This window comes from Sturnira hondurensis, unplaced genomic scaffold (genome assembly GCF_014824575.4).
Source record: "Sturnira hondurensis isolate 20B ecotype Veracruz unplaced genomic scaffold, ASM1482457v3 Scaffold0022566, whole genome shotgun sequence".
Taxonomy (NCBI): Eukaryota; Metazoa; Chordata; class Mammalia; order Chiroptera; family Phyllostomidae; genus Sturnira; species Sturnira hondurensis.
Genome location: NW_028095197.1, coordinates 9,734,891 through 9,750,967, shown reverse-complemented (window position 1 = coordinate 9,750,967; position 16,077 = coordinate 9,734,891). Strand labels below are relative to the sequence as shown.

General features: G+C 41.9%; 1 protein-coding gene across 3 annotated transcripts; it reads left to right on the top strand.

The window, feature by feature from the left end:
• Positions 1–2,536: 2,536 nt before the first annotated feature.
• TRMO (tRNA methyltransferase O) lies at positions 2,537–15,242 on the top strand. Of its 3 annotated transcripts, XM_037035946.1 has the most exons (6): positions 2,537–2,658; positions 7,002–7,176; positions 8,669–8,826; positions 11,537–12,172; positions 12,326–12,456; positions 14,799–14,881. In XM_037035946.1, exons 1-5 carry the CDS (start codon positions 2,583–2,585, stop codon positions 12,430–12,432), a joined length of 1,152 nt encoding a protein of 383 aa, XP_036891841.1. In that variant the 5' UTR covers positions 2,537–2,582; the 3' UTR covers positions 12,433–12,456; positions 14,799–14,881. The 3 variants fall into 3 exon arrangements, with proteins under 3 accessions (XP_036891841.1, XP_036891840.1, XP_036891839.1); XM_037035945.1 differs by lacking the exon at positions 12,326–12,456 and having other exon boundaries at positions 14,799–15,242; XM_037035944.1 differs by lacking the exon at positions 12,326–12,456 and having other exon boundaries at positions 11,537–12,181; positions 14,799–15,242.
• Positions 15,243–16,077: the final 835 nt, after the last annotated feature.

Here is a 16,077-nt window from a genome sequence, read left to right as displayed (position 1 = left end):
ATACCCTCGCCCACAAACTTTAAAGTTCAACCCCCCAGGATATATTAATTGTACAATAATTCTCATCCCCCATTATATTACTCAAGTAACACTGAGGGAAGCATGTCATATTATATGATAGCCCTTATATCTGCATGGCACTTCAGAATTGATATTTTCAAATATACTCCTTAATTTGAGCTGTATGAGAGTCTGAAATAGGCTGGGCAATTATTATCAGCCCATTTTCCAGATGAGGGAATAAGATCAGAGAGGCTAGGCCACTCACCCAAAGTCACATCCAACTTCCTCAGTGCTTTTCATGATGGTGCTCAATCTTTGGAAATTTTGTTTCAATTTCCCCTGCCAGAGTGGGTGAAGATTAGAGGAAAAGGAGTGAACTGAAATCTCAAGTTCTAGCCAGCGTTGCTTTAAGAAGAACCTTAAGAGATTTCCATGTATACAATGTACAAGGGAACCAGGATGGGGAAGGAGAGAGAATGAGGCATACAGTGCATTAGAGGAAGAAGGAATTTCTCTTTCTACCTTTTAGGACCCCTTCTGCCTGCTCTCTTTACCTTACTCCCTATTTACATACAACCTCTGCTTTCTCACTCTTATTCAAACACCAATGAGCATCTGTATATTTTCCTGTCTTTTTTTTTCTTGGCTTAGAACCTTGAGGTCACAGTCAGAATTAAAGTTTTATAAGAACCTATCTAGCCCTACTTTGTGCTGCCCTCCTTTCAAGGTAAGTACAATGGTTGTTCTTAAAACAAAACAAAAACCAAAATCCATGAGCCTTATATTGTTAAATCTAACACGATGCAATAGAAGGTTCAAAACTTTATTTCCAAAGGGATCCTTCACTTCAGTGGAGTCATTATACTGAAAAGTGTTTTTCAGCATACAGGCTATGACCACCTCAATTAGAATCATTTAGGTTGTTTTATAAGTCAGATTCCTAAGTCCTACCCCCAGAGGAAGGATTGTCTTACAAAACTACAAATAATGGTATATGTAACTCTAGACAGGATATATAACTCAAATCATATATTAAAGGTGCCATATAGTTAAGTTTTACATAGAGAAATTTTACCTTTTAAAAAAGTAGAAATCTACGCTATTTCCAAGGCTGCTTTGCATTTCAGTACTTGTCACACTTGGTAATTAACGTATTTTTTGTGTGATTGTCATAAGATATGAGATCCGTGGCCAGGACGGCAAATGCCTCTCGTTTTCTACACTACTCTGTCCACAAATTAAGACTGTCACTTTCCGCAGCACCACCATCTAGTGGCAAACACAGCTATTACCTCCCCAGTTTTGCAACGTGTCTGTAGCTCAGCAATTCTCAAACACGTTTCTTCAGCTACACAGAGCTGTTTCCAACTGGAAACAGAATAGCATTATTTTCCAAATTTCCATGTGGAAAAGACCTGTCAGAAGACACATACGTGAATTTCATTACATTTTAAAGTGCCTGTAAAAAAAAAAAAACAAATCAAACCAACCAAACGTTCTCTAAATCTTCAGCTCTTTCTGCTGGTTGTCCTGTACTAGTGACAAATAATCAGGTTTAGAAACAGTCTTTTTTTTTTTCGTGGTTGTTAAGCTTTTAAATCTGTGGACTTGTATTCTTTTGAATAATTTATACTGCAGGCAATATGTACCCCCCCGCCCCCCCCATCACCAACACGTGAAACAACGTGCTGGGATTAAAAGCCCAGTAACAGAATTGTGCATACGGAGAAAGTTAAAATAGACAAATAGGTGAGGGGTGATGTTACAATTAAGTGGATAAAAGGATAGGCTATCCGTGCAGGGATAACTGATCATTGCATAGGACGAAAAAAAGGATTCTTGTTGGTTCTCAACTTTCCAGAGGTGCCCCCAAACGACCATAATTCTTCAAAGTAAAGGGCGTGCTGACTCAGTTTCATTCTTTTTAGTTCCCTTGAGGTAGGGAGCACAAGAAACAGTACCCACTTTTTAATCCCTAATCCGGTATGGGGTTCCCCATCCATTTTATTTGAAACAAGGTTTAATTGGATTCCTTTCTGACAAATCATCATTCTTATGGGGGGAAAATGAGCGCATACATACAAGTATTAATGTATGGGTATTCTCACTACCCAAGGAGAATTTCAAACATTTCCTAACATCCGATCATTTTGCTATGTGGTGACTGCACATACACAATCTTTTTCTTTAAAAATTAGCGTCACTCATTAGATGTGTAGGTTGGTTATTTGGAGACCGACGTCTTTTAAGGCTTCATTGATGTGCTTCCCCCTCCCTTGAAAGCGCGGGAACTTGGGAGTCGCTGACTGCCCTGAAATGGGTGGCAACTGCAGTGAGTTTGCGTGAGACAACTGAGACACCCCGTTTGTAGAAAGGAACAGAGGCTAATGTATACCTCTATGCTGTAACAGTCTCTGAGTTGCCAGAGCACACCGCGCACGCGCGCACCCCACTCCCCGCGCTAGCGCTTGCTAACGTTGCACCACCCTGCCGGTACAGCTACAGCGCAGGCGCAAGACGTGGTGACCGGAAGCGGAAGGCTAGAATGCGTCAGGTGGGCATTTCTGTGATCAGTAGCCATGCGCGGCTGGGAGGAACCAGGGCCTCGCCCCACAGCGACCCCGTGCGGGTGCATCAAGCCATCACTGGAGACAGGTAACTTCTGAGAGGCTGGCTGCTTGGCACTCGGACGAGGGCTAGGTGTAGGTAGCCCACTTCACTGCTGAGAGGAACACGAAATGTGAGACACTGAACTAACATGCGTCATTATACTTACGGACGGGTCACGTGCTCCGTCAACCACGTGATGTGTCTGAGGTTGATGGGATGACGTCATGTCACTCTTCTTGGTAGCTGTGATCCGCCTGGTTTTGGCACGGTGGCAGACAGCCACAGCCAGTATAACGGGCTTTTTCTCTTAGGGAATTTTCGTTCATATGGGAAAGCTAGGTTATATACTGCTGGTATTGTGCGGGTTAGGAGTTAATAAATGCCACAAGCGAGAAGCACCCTGCGCTGTAGGAAGTGAGGCAACGTGGAAAGGTCAGGGGAGGAAATGGTTTTAAACTGGGGATGGAAGAGATGGAAATGGTTGTGCTTCTCTATTTCACCTCTTTATGGAGAGCAAAATGGATTCATTTCAGATACTAGAGGAAGCATGTGGAAGAAAAAGTAGTCGGCCATCACCCAGAGAAAACCTTGTAAATATCTTGATGTCTACCTTTCCTACTTGTTTTAGTGCTTACACCATAGAAACACGAGTTGATATACGATCCCACTGTTAATAAACTTAAAAAAACTTAACGTATCATAAGAATCCATGGCAATTAATTTTAACTTTAAGAAGTTACACTATTTTGTTTTATAGATGTCTTCTAACTTAACACATTCCTGTTGGGCATTTAGGTTATTGCCACTTATTGTTCTAAATGAAAGTTCTTGAAATGAAAATCTTTGTGTATGTTGTAAATGTTTGCCTTCAATTTCCTAAAAGTACTGTGACTGTGACCTAGTCAAAATTTGTGCTCATTTAAAAAAAAATGGTTGCACACTGCAGGTTTACAAATCTGATATTTTGACAGGCAGGAAAGAGCATGGCTCAGAGGTCCACAGAGCATGGCATTAGGGAGCTGTAAATCCAGAAGTATTAGAAAATGAAACAGAGAGGTTAGGGAACACTTGATTGGATTCAGACTGTAGAAAACTTTGGTCAGTAGGCTAAGAAATGTGCCATCTGTTAACAGTGAGAAACATGGAAAGTTAGAGTAGCATGACACAGGGAACTCAGAGTCTGGTGGGTTAGGGTAGTGAGTTCTGAGGAGGGGAGGGACTGGCAGAAGGGAGACAGATTATAACAAGGGTAATTTAATATCCTAGACAAGAGGTGGAAAGAACCTGAACTTTTTTTCTGTGTGCACAAGACTTGTAAAGGAACCTTGTATAAAAAACCCTCTACATTAATACCTCGTTGTTGTTTTTTTCTTATTACACAGTTAATACAGTTGTAATACTGTTACAAGGAAGGAAAAGCCTGAGCAAGGGCTTTAATAACCCTCCTTGCTGAGCACCTTCTGTTGTACTAGGTGCTTTACATATTTTAGTAATCTTACAACTTTCCAATATAGGTATTATTGTCCTGGTTTTATAGATGGGAAAACTGGGATTCAGGGAGTTAGGCAGGTTTGTCCAAGGTCACACAGGTAGTGTAAGGGCTCTGTATTGTTTTTATGGCCCAGCCATAAACCTCCCATGTAAGTTTAGGGAATCACTTCATCCCATTTCTGTGTGGTTCTCATGCCAGTGTCACCCTGGCACACCCGTGCTTATCCCCATCCTGCATGTAAGGCAGTTTGATTTCATTTTGATTGTCCATCCCTATTGATATACTGGACATCCTTGAGGGTAAGAACTGCTTCTTATTTATGTCTGCACCCAGGTACTTAGCACAGCATGTATATCAAATGGTAGGTGTTTAATGTTTTGTTTATTTGTTAGTTTGTTTTGAGACATGAGGCAGGACGGAGGAGATTAGGATTCTCCCTGGGTGGGTGTTCTCGGGCCTCCACTTCAAGTAGAGCATTTAAGTAGCATTTATATTTGGAAAGTATTGAGCATTTGTATTTCACAGCATTTATATAACCCCAAGAACAGGTGACTAATATATAAATAAGTCCCAGAGGGTTCAGACATATTAGAATATGGTTAAGTTCCCACCAGGATGTGCTGAGAGTGGTCCCAAATTTTAAGAGTGATGTAGTTGAGGAACTCCTGCAACATACGCCTGAGAATTTCAGTTCATGGCAAGCCAGTGTTTCTTATGTTCTTAATAGAGATGCAAAAGAGGAGTGGAATGCATCTAATTGGTTACAGTTTATATTTATCATAGCATGTATGTAATCTGTGAAAAACAGAAATAGACTGATTCAGTGAAGTGAGTGCTCAGTTAGCTATAAATTTGTAGGCCCCCAATCAGATAGTCAAGAGCAGAAGTTTTTGATCATAACTGTAGTTATGACATTTCCCACGATAATGAAACATGTTGTGAGTTTCTCCCCAGCATACTGTTAACTTGTGATGAGAGTTCCTGTTTTGTATCTTTTCCCCAAACTTAGCACAATGTCAGGCAATTGTAGATGCTTGGGAAATGTTTGTTAAATCAATGAAAACAGAACACAGGGATCCCAGCTGATTAGATTAGGAGTCCTTTTTGGCCATTTTCTTCACGACAATTTAATGAACACTGGAGAATTGTTTGACCTCAGTTTCTTCATCTTTCAGATATTTAGTATATTTGTTCCACAGAGTCTAGATGGGAGTGGGGGGACCTATAAACATACTTGGAAAAAATTTAAAATCATCAAAAAATATACAATACGCATAGATCTTAGAATCATAATATTGAGGAGAAAGCAAGTCTGAGAAGATAGCAGTTTGAATCCAGTTTTTATGTCTCTAAAAAGCAAAATAAATGAAATAGTTTAGTTATGCATATGCATCTGATAAAATCACATTTAAAAAGGAAATGAGTGATAAAGATCATGGTCAGGCTCTTGTTTATCTCGAGGGGAAAGGAGGGGTGTGGGGTAGGAGAGAAGCAACGGAAAAAGATGCAAGTTGTTGGTAAAAGCTCTAGTTCTTGGGCTGGGTGGAAAGTACACAGGATTGCATTATAATAGTATGTTTTATTACTTACAAATGTCTTATGTATATTTTATGTCCCAATTGATTTTGGTTTTAAAGTGAAAAGTAATGAAAGGCGCTGTGAGGGACAGCCCCAGGCCCACAGTCGTACCACCTGTGTTGGTGGGACAGATTGCATGGAAGCCAGAAATAAAGTGACAGTCGCTCTAGAGTGTCTTTACGTCATCTCTTAAAAGAAGTTGATAAAGCCTTATGAAATGTGGGGGAAGAGTTTATAACTTCAGAATGGTAGTTGTGGATACCTTGCCTTAAACATTCCTGATGCTGCCTTGCCAGTATTTCCTTTTAAAAGATGTTACTGCTTTTTAAAATTCTTAAAACATAATTTGTGATCATTGAAAAATTTCAAATATTATAGAAGTTACAAAGTTAAGTGTAAAGTACTCCAGATCTCTCTGTAGCTATTTTAACCACCATTAACATTTGGTGAATATCCTTTCAGGTAGGTTTCTAGATATATATGTACATATTTAGATAGGTAAATATGTAAACACATTTTTATAACTAGGATTATGTTACACACATTTCTCTTTGTCACTTTCCTTTTTAATCACTTAAGACTACGTAATCCTTTCTTCATGCAGCATGAGTTATTTGAGTACCTAATGCCTTGCAGACAAGTACTACTAGACAGTAAGAACATGGCAATAAACACAACGGGAAATCTCCTGCCCACATGGATCTTAGATTCGGGGGGGGCAGAGAGTAACTAGACCAAGCCTAATCTGAAATCTGCCCTGCATGTAGGTATTTTAGTGGTATGATTCCATACATTCAAGCTATTGTTTAATGAAACTAGTTTGTTTCATATGATGTTCTCAATTGAAAACATCTTTACTAAAATACAACCACTGTCTCCTTTCATATTCATTGCCTTGTATTTCACACTCTAGCCAGTCAAGATAGCTCGTTCCTAGCATATCCAACACTATTTCTCATTTAACTCTGTGCATCTTATTCTCTCTGTTTGAAATACCCTCTTAGCCCTGACCGGGGTCACGTAACTTAGTAATGGTAGCATGGAATTTGAATTTTGGTCATAGTAGGTCTTCTAACAATGTTCTTTTCCTTTCCTTCTATCTTTTAGACTTGTGCTCTTTCCAGTATATCATCTCAAGGTGTATAACAATGTATATATAATGATGAGGGTATTCGTATATATTCATGAATACTGTAAGAATCATGTTCTGTAGTTGAATAATTCCTGGTAGATTTTAAAACTATGAAATCAGTGCATTAAAAAAAACATGTTTGATGACCTTTTGCCTAATGATTTCTTATCCAATTTTCTCCTGTAGGGAATCTTTTAACTGAGCCGATTGGCTACTTGGAATCCTGCTTCTCAGCCAAGAATGGTACTCCAAGGCAGCCATCCATTTGTAGCCATTCAAGGGCTTGTCTGAGAATTAGAAAGAGCATCTTTAATAATCCTGAACATTCCTTGATGGGTTTAGAACAGTTTTCTCATGTTTGGTAAGTTTTATAGTTCAAAGTGGTGCTTTGGGTCAGATCTTGCACCCAAGCAAAAAGTATTCCAGTTGCTAAGCAACCACTGATGGAGGAAACCTTGGAGCCTGCCATCCAGACCACCCTTGTCTACTGCATGAAATTCCTATCATGTATTCGCACATGTGATTGCATAACTCAGACACCCTGAGGAAGCTTGGGAGGTACTGAGGGGGCACCATCCATTTGCAATTGGTTCTAATTGTGATCAGCACTTTTCTGTTGAGCTGAAATCTGTAGATCTTGATTCTGTGTATGAGTAGTCATTCTGTCCTCTACACCAGAGTCTGCAAGCTGTGGCCGATGGACCAAATCCTTCCCACCTTCTGATTTTGTAAATAAGTTCATGGGAACAGCCACATGGATTTGTTAACGTGTTGCTGCAGCAGAGTTGAATAGTTACAGCAGAGATTGGTTGGCCTGCAAACCCTAAAATATTTACTGTCTGACCCTTTATAGAAAAAGCTTGTGGACCCTGCCCTCAACCCATCAAGAATTAAGTCTGCTCATTCTAAAAGACAAAAATGCCTGAACATACCTTAGAAATCTGAATACTTTAAATAAAGTGTTACCTGTGTTAAAGCTTATGTTATATTAATGTCACTTGGAATTCTGTCCATTCTTCCTCACCCCAACATCAGCAGTCCGAATTGGTCTAATTTTACTGGTGAAGCCCTAAAATTAAGAGTTCATTGTGAAATAGTTATTTTTTATGTTAATCTGGGAACATGGGTAGAATAGAAAGAACACAGGTGTTCTGACCTAGTTTGTGTGATTGTGGTTGAATTATTTAAGTTGAGGTCATTGCTGAGGCCCTGGTTGGGTTTCATTGCTTTCAGAGAGAGGTGAAGGGACAGAGAGACAGAGAGACATTGATATGAGAGAGAAACATTGAGTGGCTGCCTTCTCAGAAGGGCTCTGACCGGGGATTGAACGCACAATGTGGGTGTGTGCCCCAACTGGGAATCAAACCCTTGGCCCTTTGGTCTATAGGATGATGCTCCAACCAAATGAGCCATACCAGCCAGGGCCTTGCTTTTGATCTTGTGTAGAAAGGCCTAGTCAAGTTATTTAATATAGCTGAACCTCAATTTCCTCATCCTTAAAATGGGGGATAAATTATACTTCTTAAGGTTCTTAAGCAGATAAAATGAAATGAGTATAAAAATGTCTGGCATACCGACTAGCATATATAGGCACTTCGTTGTAAACATTACACATTCAGGCACTACTAGATAGATATCTGTCCAGTCCCTACCGTGTGCCAGTCATTGTATGTGTAAGGTAAGACTCCGTCTTCCTTAAAGAAAAGGGAATGGTGTTCTTATCATAGATTATATTTTAATATCATTTAAAAGCATTTTTCTGCTTTAACTTGTGGGGATTAAAGTTTTTATCCCCCCTTACTATGATAAGTTTGTGGGGGTTTTTTCTTAATGGTTTGGTTTCTTTTCAATAGGATCTTGTTTGTTTTTCACAAAAACGGTCATTTGAGCTGTAAGGCAAAAGTGCAGCCTCCCAGGCTGAATGGCGCGAAGACTGGGGTTTTCTCCACGAGGAGCCCACATCGTCCCAATGCAATCGGACTGACCCTGGCCAAGCTGGAAAAAGTAGAAGGTAACACATGTCATTTCTACTTGTACCTTTTTTTCCTTAAAGAGTATTATAAAACTAATGTAGTGTTCAGCCCTGGCTATTACTCAGATAAGTGCCAGTGATGGTAACCCCTGAGAACCACCAGACATTGAAGAAAATGCTTAATAAATGTCAGCATTGAAACCCTTTCATAGAAGCTCTCAGAGGATGCCCAGTGCTTGTTTATATTGTTACATTTATCAAAAGTTTAAATTATTTAAAAATAACCTTTAAGATTTTATAATGACCAAATTAGTAACCAAATTTTCTCGGACTTAGAATGCAATAAATCCAAAATGATTAAAAAGTAGTTGGACACTTTCAAAATTGACCACACAGGAATTGGTTGTGCCTGTATATGTGGGCAGTGTAGGGCGGCGGTGTATCATTCCTTCTTTGCAGCCTTGGGGAAGTGAACGTGCATTGTGGCTGCTGTGCGTCTGCCAACTGTGGTGTGTGGCAGAGTGTCTGGGATGAGTCACACTGAAGGATCAGCCATCTGTCAGATCGAGTACCTGTGGAGACTACTGGATTAGGTTTAACTCCACGTGGTGTGGCTAGTGACCAGGCCACACCATTTTGGAAAGAAAGCATGTCTGTCTTGAAATGCTCTGACCTATTCAGCACATTTGTTAGAGAAGCAGAAAATGAAACAGCAGGTAGACTGAGAGTCAGAAGGCCATTCTAAGCTTCAGCCTGCTTATTTGTCCAGTGGGCAAAGAAGAAGGATCTGCCCTCTCTGGAACTCTGTGTGATTTTTTTGAGGATCTTCTGAGGCAAAAGCTCTAAGAGTACTTTTCAGACTGTTGAGTGCTAAAAAGATGAGAGCACTTATTTTGTTTGTACTTTCCCAGAACTTGAACTCTGTTGCAGGGTTGTATTTAACTAGGCCTTGGGCAGGTTTTCTGAAAAAATTCTGTGGCCTATCCAACTTGAGTTTTCTCCATTTCTGATGGCCAACCAACTTGGGTGAACAATACTAGAACATTTTATGATCATTCGTACAACCCACACGTATTTTTCTAAGCACAGACTATATGCCTGGCATTATTCTAGATGCTGGGGATATCGTGGTGAACAAATTGGATGAAAATCCTTGCCACACAGAACAACTTCACTTTCTAATGGGGGAGCTCAAATCAGAAAGATGAAAGGCAAGGACAGTAGTACTGTAGATGCTCTTCCTAAATAAGCATCACAGTGACGGCTAGTGTTCATGTAGTGTTAGAGTTTCAAAAGAGCGTTCATGTATGTTCTCTCACAGGGCCTCTCTGGGTGTGATGGGGTAGCAGTCTCCATTATGGATGAGGGCACTGATGTCCTTTCATGTTAGATAATTTGTCTAACAGCATCTAGCCAGGGGGCTGTCTGACTCCCAAATCCCATGAACCTTTGCTGTGGTGGTGCCTTTTCTTTATTCTTTGGTCATTGTTAGGCATAATCACTTGAAAATGCAAAATCATCTTTCCAAAGTTCCAGATTCATTCACAGTAAGCATAATTTTAGAAATCAAAGTCCTTTGTTAGTTGTGTTTTTCTTACATGGAGACAGAATTAAATGTGATCACATGCAGTTTTTCGATTCTCATGCAGCCAAATTTCCAATGATCAAATTAGTAGAATTTGCACCAGTAGTAGGAACTGGATAGCAGCAGTGCGAGTGGGAAAACAGGAGACCTGTTCTTAGTATTTGGTAATGCTGACTTGTGTTCTCCTTGAGTCTCCCTGAAATATTAGCTTTCAATTGCTGCATAACAAAATATGCACTTAGCAGTTTAAATGTGGCAGATTTATTATGTGTTTGGAACATTGTTATGTTTTTGTAGGTCAAGAGCTGGGTTGTCTGCTTAGGGTCTCACTAGGCTGCAAATAAAGTGTCAGCTGGGATGAGTTCTTATTTGGAGGCTTGACTGTGGAACAGTTCACTTCCAAGCTCACTCAGGTTGTTAGCAGAATTCACTTCTTTGTAGTTGTGGGACTCAGGGCCCCAGCTTCTTGCTGGTTGTGGCTCTTAAACATGACCTGCGGTTCCTTGCCGCATGGGCTTTCCCTGCATGGCTGCTTGCTTCATCGGGCCCGCAGGCCTCTTGATGAAGTCTGTCAGCAGGCACAGGAATCTTAGATAATGTAATACAGTCACTGGAGTGATTTCAAGGCACACTCAAGAGGACGGGATTGTACAGGGCCGTGAACGCCAGGAGGCAGGCATCACGGGGGACACCTTAGAGTCTGTTTGCCACAACAGAAACCCTCCTTGGTTCCACAGAGATACACTGAGGGCACTGGTGTGTCTGTGACAGAGTTAGAAGCCCCAGTGATACAAAGGTGGGTCAGCCCCACCGGGTGCTGGAGGGCTCAAGTGCACACTGTCTAGGGACAGAGAGACTCCAAGCAGACCATTGCCAGACCACCTGAAAAGGCCCTAGGAGGGTTTTCCTCTGGGACCCAGAGGAAAGAACGTTTCTGTCTAGAAGAGCCAGAAAGGCTTTGTAGAAGAGGTGCTATGTGAGAGCCTTGAAGAGCGAGTAGGAATTTGACAGGTAAAGAAGGAAGTGGATTTCCAGCATACGTCAACGGCAAGTGTGAGAGAGCCAGGTATGTAAGAGAACTATGACTAGGCTTGGTGAGGCATAGGTAGATAATGTTGGTTCTCCAATTGTTTGTACTATTTAAGAGGTTTTTTTATATTATAGGTGGAGCTGTATACCTGTCTGGAATTGACATGATTCACGGTACACCTGTACTGGACATAAAGCCCTACATAGCTGATTATGACTTGCCACAAAATTTGATTGAGCCTTTAGGGGAGCGTGATTTACAGAATAACCAGTATAAACCAAAAGCCGTGTCCCCATTTGATGGCAAGACCGACGGCTGCACCCAGCAGACCTCAGGGCACGATGCACTGCAGCCCTGCGGCCGCACCCAGGAGGAACCTGCATGTGCCGAAGGCAGGACTTCAGGAGCAAACAGTGACGCAGCCACCGTCCAGCGAAGCTCACCTAAGCACAGGGAGGTACCTGCACACTTGGGTTTCGAATCCGGCAGTGGTCAGAGACTGAGCATGGCAGAGGTCGGCTCATATCGCCTGGAGAAGAGCTCTTCAGAGGAGGGCACAGATAAGAGGCCAAGGAGAGGGAAAGAAGTAGTGGTCCCACAGGAAAGCAGTGCGGAGGCGCAGCCCGTGGCTCCTCACTGCCCTTCCACGGTGGCGGACGCAGCCCACCGCAGTGTGGTTCCCGCCTGGGTGCGAGAGGCCCCTGTGGCCACCTTGGATGTCCGGTTTACTCCTCACGCAGAGTTGGACCTTGAACACCTCGGTTCCAAAGGTAAACCAGATACTTTCCGTTTCTTATTTTTGAATGACAGGTGAGCTTTCAGTAAGAGATTTGGCCAAATTTGATATTTCTTGGGGCAAAGTCTTTTAGCACAGAAATTGTCTCCATAAAGTCCCAGCACTGGAGATGTGTACTCTCTTGCAGAAGGGAGGCCATGGGGCTTTCACTTGGAGCCCGTCGAACACGTGGTTCTTACAAAACATCATCATCTGGTTTCTCCAGCCCACAGCAGACCCCAGGCAGCCACCTAGAACAAAGCACAGGGCTGTGGAGAGGTAGGTGCCGTGGTTCCGGTGAGAAGTAGCCGGTTCGGAAGGAGATGTCAGATTTCATCTGCCACCGGAGGGTTGCACTTCTCATCCTTCTTAAGGCTTAAAGTTTAAGCAGGGCATTTGGTTTCTAAATTGATCTCTTTATTCAAAAAAGTTTTGTTTATGAACGTTGTTTTAGCGCTCTGTTCAGTTGATAGGGAGCAGGAAGTTCAGTTTTAAAAGGACTGTTGGGGTAGAACCAAGTGGAGAAGATATTCTCTGTACCTGCCCCTTGACTCATGGTTGTCGTTGAATGCTTCCTACTTGGGAAAGAAACTTTATCTTTTTGAAACTATAGTGTTGTGCTTTATTGGTTAAAAATGGTTAAAAGGAAATTATAAAATATAACTATAAAGCAAGAGTTGGTTTATAACAGACAGCAGGATTTAGAGCCAGGATAGAAATAAGAAATGACGTCAGAAAGTTCAGAGTCTAGAAAACGTGAAAGACTGAAATGAGAGGAGGGAGACTGGTACTAGAACAGAGTGCTGTGGCTACGTGAGGGAGAGGATTCCGACTTGGGCAGTGGCGAGAAGATCCAGGAAGGCTTTCTGGAGGGGGAAAAAAGTATCTGAGTTGAGCCCAGAAGGTAAGTAGGCAGGGAAGCGAGGGAAGGTACCTATGCCAAACGAAGAGCCAGGCAAAGGCCTGAGGTTTCTACCAGACACACTGTTACTGAAGTGTGTGATTTTTTTTCTTTTCTCTTTTCCCCTGTTTTTTCCATTTTTTCTTTGTTGTATGTGGTGCTTTTGGAACTCTGCTTTTTCAAGTGGCCTTAGTCATTTTATTAGCCATGCAACAAAGGAATCTTAGTAGTGTGTAATTGGTCGTTGGTTTTTTTTTTTAAAGATTTTATTTATTTATTTATATTTAGAGGGGAAGGAGAGAGGGAGAGAAACATCAATGTATGGTTGCCTTTCGTGCGTCCCCTGCTGGTAGTTGGCCTGCAAGGAACCAGCCTGCAACCCAGGCATGTGCCGTGACTGGGAATCGAACCCTGATCCTCTGGTTCGCAGGCCCGCGCTCAATCCACTGAGCTACACCAGCTAGGGCTGGTCGTTGGTTTTTGACCAAAAATTGAACTTCATGCCTTTGTTTAACTTATCAACTTATTTATTGGATATAGCCAAGAATGAGTTCAGGCTGTTTAAAAATGGAGTTTACTTTTGAAGGGTAAAAACCCTCAGCCGCTGTAGACGACCTTTGGAACAGAACAACAGTGTTTACAGCACACGCCTTTCTGGAACGGCCTGGCCTTCATTTGGATGTGTATGTCATGTTGGAGCTGCTAAAAATTAGGTCACAGTTAATTTAAAAAGTTTTATATCCTCATCTGAAGACATGCTTATTAGTTTTATAAAGAGGTAAAGAAAGTGGGTGTGGTGGTGGGGGAGAGAGAGAGAGACAGACAGAGAGAGAGAGAGAGAGAGAGACAGAGGCCGAGAGAGAGGCATTTGGTTGCCTCCTGTATGCACCCTGACTGGGGACCTGACCAAACCCACAACCTAGGCATGTGCCCTGACTGATAATCTAATCTGTCACCTTTCTGTTTACAGGATGACGCTCCAACCCACTGGGCCACACTGGCCAGGGTCACAGTTAATTTTTTATTTGACTATTTTTTAAAATCAAAATATCTACAGTGCTACAAATGCAGGAGGTTTTGCCATTTGGCAGGGTAAACATCTGTTCATCTGGGTGGAATGGGGTGGCCTGTTCTTTTGTGATGGCATTGAACTCTCTCAGTGTATCCGTTTCACAGTTTTCATAAGGACTCTCTCACGTCCTCATCCTCGTTCCTGAGGGAATGTGGTGTCACTTAGCTGTTGGGCTGTGACATCTGCTCTCGAGGCACCCTCCCTCGCTCTGGGTCCGTGTTGGTTTAGTCCTCTTTCTTGTGGTTCTCTGAGAATGCTGGGACTGTGACGTATTTCCCTGAACGTGCCTCCATTTCTTCTAAGAAGAAAATGACAAACTGAATTAAAGTCTACATTGAGCATAGAAAAGTAACATTTAGGTTGCCAGCAAATGGAAGCTCAGCTCTCCTATTAGGGATTTTCTTGTTCAGCAAGTGAAGATTTGGGGCAGATGCATAAGTTGAATGACACTTGAAAGCTTCCTGAAGGAAAAGGTATTAACTAAATACCATTTGAAGGTGACATTTTCTGTAATGACCGACTAGATTTCCAAACCCTGTTCATTTCCAGTGATATTCAGGGAACCAACCAAACTCCTCGGTGAAGTTCACTGTAATAAAATTTGACCTGCATGAGTTTGAGCACTAAGTCGTGGTGTTCTCATTGCAGACGCTGGTCGGGCTCCATTTAAGTATTTTCAGTCAGTCGAGGAAGCAAGGCGTGCCATCGAGGCCGTGCTGTCAGCCGACCCCCGGTCTACATACCGACGAAAGCTCTGCCAGGACCGCCTTTTCTACTTTACTGTGGACACAGCCCACGTCACGTGCTGGTTTGGTGATGGCTTTGCAGAGGTTCTAAAGATCAAGCCGGCTTCTGAGCCTGTTCACAGGACTGACCCCGTGGCGTCCTTGGTGTCCCTGGGATAGTAAGTAGCCTCCATCACGTCTTTAAGGCAGCCTGTGCGACTTTGGTTGTGACTGTGGATATTTCTGTACCAGCTAATGATGTGCCGCCTTTGCAGGAAGAAGCGGCACTTTGTGGTCTCACTGTTTTGATTGATTTAAGTTGTTCATAATATTTAGTTGAAAAACATGTACATATTTTAATAAACCTATAGATAAAATTTAAAGAAATTGCCGTATGCTTCTTGATTGCTTACTGTTGAAGAATCCAAAGGTGATGCTGTGTCAGTGATGTCTGGAAGAAGCTGATTGTTCCTGGCACATGATAAAATTGGGCAAAGATCATTGTAACAGGGACGTTCAAGCTGAGGGGACTTGTTCCACAATTCATACTGGTTTCCCTGTTCGGAAAAGCCTGACCTCTCTAGTTTATTTTAAATCAGATGGAGTTACTATATCTTAGGAAACAAACAAGTCAAAAACAAGTAGTTATAAAGTTCTGTAGAGATTGAACCCCTGTGCTTCACAGATTGTCACACACACACACACACACACACACACACACACACGTGTGTATATATATATTTAATCCTGATTCCAAAATAGAGACTCATATTTCTTTATATCAAAAAAAAGTCACCCCAAGAAGTCCAAGAAAATAACTTTTAACTACTAGTTTATTTCTTATTTATCCTATAACTGTCTGGTGGGTCAGGTTTTGGTGATAAAATGAGATGAACAAGATGCAGTTCTTGTTGCAAATCATAGTTAGTGGAAGAGGAAGATACAAGGACACTACTGTATTGCAGTTAGATAAATATGACAATTAAGTCCATACAATTAAGTCCTGTGAATCCCACCATGTGGGAAGCAGTGATAAGAATATATCGCCTATAGGTGATTTTATTGATGGGATCTCACATGACAAGATTTATGACCAGCATAACCAAGTCAGACACCTGTGAGCATGACGTGGGCTTTCCCGGTCACAATTGTAGATCTTAATAGTTGACATCGATCATGGTTTGGGAATGAGCCCTGCTGCC